General features: G+C 48.1%; 1 protein-coding gene and 1 long non-coding RNA gene across 2 annotated transcripts in view; both read left to right on the top strand.

Annotated features, from left to right (window-relative positions):
• nsmaf (neutral sphingomyelinase (N-SMase) activation associated factor) overlaps nt 1-5,178 on the top strand; it is a 27,226-nt gene extending 22,048 nt beyond the window's left edge. The window contains exons 23-31 of the mRNA XM_061065136.1: nt 1,628-1,686; nt 1,979-2,046; nt 2,372-2,439; nt 2,518-2,641; nt 2,730-2,813; nt 3,002-3,152; nt 3,404-3,506; nt 3,672-3,781; nt 4,774-5,178. Of these exons, the coding sequence (XP_060921119.1) occupies nt 1,628-1,686; nt 1,979-2,046; nt 2,372-2,439; nt 2,518-2,641; nt 2,730-2,813; nt 3,002-3,152; nt 3,404-3,506; nt 3,672-3,781; nt 4,774-4,868 (862 nt within the window). The 3' untranslated portion in view covers nt 4,869-5,178. The remainder of the gene's footprint in view (nt 1-1,627; nt 1,687-1,978; nt 2,047-2,371; nt 2,440-2,517; nt 2,642-2,729; nt 2,814-3,001; nt 3,153-3,403; nt 3,507-3,671; nt 3,782-4,773) is intronic.
• Nucleotides 37-990, top strand: LOC132994651 (uncharacterized). The gene is made up of 3 exons (XR_009676721.1): nt 37-274; nt 335-868; nt 947-990. It is a non-coding gene; the product is annotated as an uncharacterized LOC132994651 (long non-coding RNA).
• Nucleotides 5,179-5,516: the final 338 nt, after the last annotated feature.

Raw genomic sequence — 5,516 nt, 5'->3', positions numbered from 1 at the left:
GTATGTAGAACATGAGGTGTCTGTAGAACATGAGGAGGTGAATGTAGAACATGAGGAGGCGTATGTAGAACATGAGGAGGTGTATGTAGAACATGAGGAGGTGTATGTAGAGCACGAGGAGGTGCATGTAGAGGTGCATGTAGAACATGAGGAGGTGCATGTAGAGGTGCATGTAGAACATGAGGAGGTGCATGTAGAACATGAGGAGGTGCATGTAGAGGTGCATGTAGAACATGAGGAGGTGTATGTAGAGGTGCATGTAGAACATGAGGAGGTGCATGTAGAACATGAGGAGGTGCATGCAGAACATAAGGCGGTGTATGTAGAACATGAGGTGTATGTAGAGGTGCATGTAGAACATGAGGAGGTGCATGTAGAACATGAGGAGGTGTATGTAGAGGTGCATGTAGAACATGAGGAGGTGTATGTAGAGGTGCATGTAGAACACGAGGAGGTGCATGTAGAACACGAGGAGGTGCATGTAGAACATGAGGAGGTGCATGTAGAACACGCGGAGGTACATGTAGAACCCGAGGAGGTGCATGTAGAACATGAGGAGGTGTATGTAGAACATGAGGAGGTGTATGTAGAGGTGCATGTAGAACATGAGGAGGTGCATGTAGAACATGAGGAGGTGCATGTAGAACATGAGGAGGTGTATGTAGAACATGAGGAGGTGCATGTAGAACACGCGGAGGTACATGTAGAACACGAGGAGGTGCATGTAGAACACGAGGAGGTGCATGTAGAACATGAGGAGGTGTATGTAGAGGTGCATGTAGAACATGAGGAGGTGCATGTAGAACATGAGGAGGTGTATGTAGAACATGAGGAGGTGTATGTAGAGGTGCATGTAGAACACAAGGAGGTGTATGTAGAGGTGCATGTAGAACATGAGGAGGTGTATGTAGAGGTGCATGTAGAACACGAGGAGGTGTATGTAGAGGTGCATGTAGAACATGAGGTGTATGTAGAGGTGCATGTAGAACATGAGGAGGTGTGTGTAGAGGTGCATGTAGAACACGAGGAGGTGTATGTAGAGGTGCATGTAGAACATGAGGAGGTGCATGTAGAACATGAGGAGGTGCATGTAGAACACGAGGAGGTGCATGTAGAACATGAGGAGGTGTATGTAGAGGAGCATGTAGAACATGAGGTGTCTGTAGAACATGAGGAGGTGCATGTAGAACATGAGGAGGTGTATGTAGAGGAGCATGTAGAACATGAGGTGTCTGTAGAACATGAGGAGGTGCATGTAGAGGAGCATGTAGAACACGAGGAGGTGCATGTAGAACACAAGGAGGTGTATGTAGAGGTGCATGTAGAACACGAGGAGGTGCATGTAGAACACAAGGAGGTGTATGTAGAGGTGCATGTAGAACACAAGGGGGTGCATGTAGAACACGAGGGGGTGCATGTAGAACACAAGGAGGTGCATGTAGAGCTTCATCAGCAGCTTCACACGCTCAGATCTAAAAATTAACGTTATTGAAATCTATACATTTAAATATAGGAATTATAAAATCCTGTTTCCTGTCTGAGTTATCTCACGTGTGTGTGTGTGTGTGTGTGTGTGTGTGTGTGTGTGTGTGTGTGTGTGTGTGTGTGTGTGTGTGTGACCTTGCAGGGCTGTGACGGGCGTCGCTGTGAGTCGAGATGGATCATCCATTTTCTCCACTTCACAAGGTTTTTAGAATATCTTGAATATATAAATTATATAAATGTATAAGTTTGTCAATAAAACATGATTATCTGTAAGTAGCTCTCAGAGACGTTATCGATGACTGAAGAGTTGCAGCAGCTACACAAGTTCTCAGATCAGGTTTTGAGTAGTGATTTAAAAAGTACCCCAGATGGGCTCAGGCGTTTTGGAGCAGCCGCCCCCCTGGGGTCGAGCCCTCAGACTTCTTCACTCGCTCTTGAACCTGTTGGAAAGCTGAATGTTTGTGATGATCTGACGTGTGTCTCTTTGTTTCAGACTCCACTCTGAAAATGTTCTCCAGGGAGCTGACAGACTTTCAGAGGAGCGTCTCCTTCTCTAACATGGTATGAATCTGTTCCTCTTTAACACCTGTATAGAGCTGTTCAGAGCACCGTTTCAAGCCGTGATGTTTACGCTGTGACGTTTCTCCTTCAATCTGAATGTTTTGGGCATAATGGGGGGACGAAGTGACCCCCCCCTCTGTCCCGTCTTCAGAGGTGTTACAGAGGAGAGGCGGGATCAGCTGAGCCAGCGGGGGAGAACAGCGCTGTGTGTGTCGTGTCTCTGATTGATGATGTCACATCTCTGATTGATGATGTCGTGTCTCTGATTGATGATGTCGTGTCTCTGATTGATGATGTCATGTCTGAAGCTGCGTCCTCGTTTCAGGCTCTGTCGTCGTGCTTGCTGCTGGCTGATGGTCAAACGGTCGTCTGTTCGTCCTGGGACAACAACGTGTACGTGAGAAACTACAAACACAAAGGTTTCATCAGGGATCCCTCCTCCCCCCTGACCCTCCTCTTCCTCCTCCTCAGGTATTTCTACTCGGTCCCGTTCGGACGCAGACAGGACACTCTGATGGGTCACGATGACGCCGTCAGTCGGGTGTGCTGGTTTGATGAGCGGCTCTACACGGCGTCCTGGGACTCCACGGTGAAGGTGAGGAATGAGTGACACTGTGCCTTTAAGAGGACATGCACACAGGTGTGTTTGTGTTAACAGGCTCCGTGCTGGGTTTGTTTCCCAGGTGTGGCGGTGTCCTGCTGACAGCTCGTCCAATCACAGGAGATCTCAGTTTGACTTGTTGTCAGAGCTGGAGCACGATGCCGGGGTGAGAGAGAACGCCTGACTGAATGTTGTTCAGACTCGACCTCCTACCTTCAAACGGAGGACGTGTGTGTTCAGAGCGTGGTTATTATTTGAGCTGTTTGTAATGTGAAGTCAAGTTTCACCTTTAAATAAAAACGCACTTCCTGTTTCCCCATGTGGTAACTTCCTCTCCGTGCTCCACCTGTGCAGGTGAACACCATCTCTCTGAGTGCAGCGGGGACCCTGCTGGTCTCTGGCTGTAAAGACGGGACCGTCTCCATCTGGGACACGAGCAGCTTCAGCGCCCTGCAGCAGGTCCACTGTCACTCAGGAAACATCCACCACACGGCCTTCAGTCCAGGTGAGCCAACGGAGCCAGCTTCAACGGGTGCTGAAGGCGGCGCTTCACACGTGTCAGAGACTGAACGCTGTTTCCTGCTCTGCACACGTCGCAGTCTAAACACAATCTCAGCTTCTGTATCACTTCTACATTTCATGTTTTCTATCTTTTATTGAGCTTGTGTTCTCAGGAACTTTGTCTATATACGGTCTTTAAGGATCTGCCTCAGTCACATGAAGCCCACAGCTGACACTGACTCTGTTGGTCCTCAGACAGCCGCCACGTGCTGAGCGTCGGCGCAGACTGCTGCATGAAGGTGGTGGACGTGCAGACGGGGATGGTGATCTCTTCAGTGAAGGCCGACGAGGAGCAGAGGTCACTTTCTATCATCGTACAGATTCAATAGAGAGTTTAGAGGGACAGAGACTGAAGGAGTCTGGTCTCTACGGTCACACACAGACTCACTTCCTGGTTTTAAACGTCTGTGTTTGAAAGGTTGTTGGTACAGCTGATGATGATGTAACACCTTGTGGTCTGCAGGTGTTTCTGCTGGGACGGCAGCTGGGTGCTGACTGGAGGTCAGTCTGGAGATCTGCTGCTGTGGGATCTGATCAGTAACACCGTCACCAAGAGGATCCCGGCTCACTCAGGTTCGGATCCCAGCGACACACTCTGCGGCTCGCCTTCATTTAAAGAGTCATGTGATCTCTGACAGCTGAGCAGGCAGACGACTCATAAAGAAGACAATTATTATCACACAGTGACGAGTTTCAGTCGGTTCTGATTCAAGCAAACATGTCAAATAGAACGAGATGCATAAAGTCAGAAATGAGAGCATACATTTTGTCCCTTTAGGTGCACCGTAGGTGAACCTGTGCAGCGTCTCCCTGAAGTCAGAGTCGACACATACAGCCCAGAAGCTCTTTAAATATATCATAAATATTTAGTCTGTAATCTTATCATCTTAACTGCCAGACAATTCACCATGAAGCACGCTGACAGCTGAAGAGAATAACTCTGAGAACAACAACCAAAAATGAAGCTGATGCTGAAGTGTAAAATCCTGCAGTTCCTCCAGTGTCCACTAGAGGCTGGCTGCAGAAGCACAGGAAGTCACATACACACCCATTCTAAAAAGCCTGTTTTTACAGCAGTCTCTGCCCCCTACTGGCGGTCTGTAAGCGCCACATGTAAAGATGCAGCTTTGGACTCAGATCAGTGAGGAGAATGTTGATTGATGAATATAACTGTTGGTTAAGGGCGCACTCACACTCGGCCACGCTGAAGCACGATGCCCCATTCCCCCGCTGGCCTGCACTCACACTGCTCCAGGATCATACCGTGCTGAAGCACACCTCTTCCAAGCGTGCCAGTGCCGAGGAAGTGTAGCGAGCTCGATCACGGATCGGAGCGCTCTCACACTCACAAACTGGACTTTAGGGGTGAAGGGTGCTTAGGCACGGTACGGATTGCCTGGTGTGAGACCTAAAAGAAAACACATCTTCAAAGTGTTCTTAATCTTTTAAATGTTGACCTCGGCTGGATCTGAGATGAGTCAATCATGGAGTATGAGATGTTACATGTTGTTTATCTTATTACATAATGAAATGTATCCATGGTGACGTGTTTGTTTTGTACACAGGCGCCGTGACGACCATGTGGATGAACGAGCTGTGCAGCTCAGTGATCACAGGAGGAGACGACAGACAGACCAAGTTCTGGAAGATCTGCAGCTAGAGGACGAGAGAGAGACTCCCAGCCACTCATACTGGGTCATACTGGGTCATACTAGGTCCTCCTGGGCAGGTTTCCTGTTGTTCAGGTCCCTGCAGAGTGAGGACTCTATGCTGTTACATGAAGGTCTCGTTCAGTCCGTCAGGGTCAGACAGATGAAGTCCAGGAGCAGTTTCGATCTGGACCCTTGGACAGTGTTCAGACTTTATTTCTCTGTTTGCAGCTTCATCATGTCTTCATGTTACACTGCTCTTTTAATTAGCCATCATGTTATAAAGCGTTTTGTGTCTTTTATTATCAGCGCTCAATAACATCTTTAAAGCTGTCTGTGTGTCGTTACTCACTACAAAGATTATCCTTACTGTGAAGACTGCAGCTCTGTCATGATCAGCTGAACTGTTGGAAACATCAACCAGCAGGTGGCGCTGCTGCTCAGCTGTGCAGCTCGTGTCAGACTAAAGAGCTCATCGTGTTCTAACAAAGGAGAGACACATGGTCGTAAACGTCTGACGTTAGTTTATTATGAAAACAGACACTGATGAGGGTTAACAGGACTAAACCTCTGAAGTCATTCACACCCTTTAAAACATGTTTCAGAATCTGACAGATCATCTTTAACGGTCACATATTGTACTTCATGTTATGCTCCAC

Source organism: Labrus mixtus, chromosome 19 (assembly GCF_963584025.1).
Source record: "Labrus mixtus chromosome 19, fLabMix1.1, whole genome shotgun sequence".
In the NCBI taxonomy this organism is placed as follows: Eukaryota; Metazoa; Chordata; class Actinopteri; order Labriformes; family Labridae; genus Labrus; species Labrus mixtus.
Note: the sequence above shows the minus strand (reverse complement) of the source record. Positions and strands in the feature narration are given on the sequence as shown.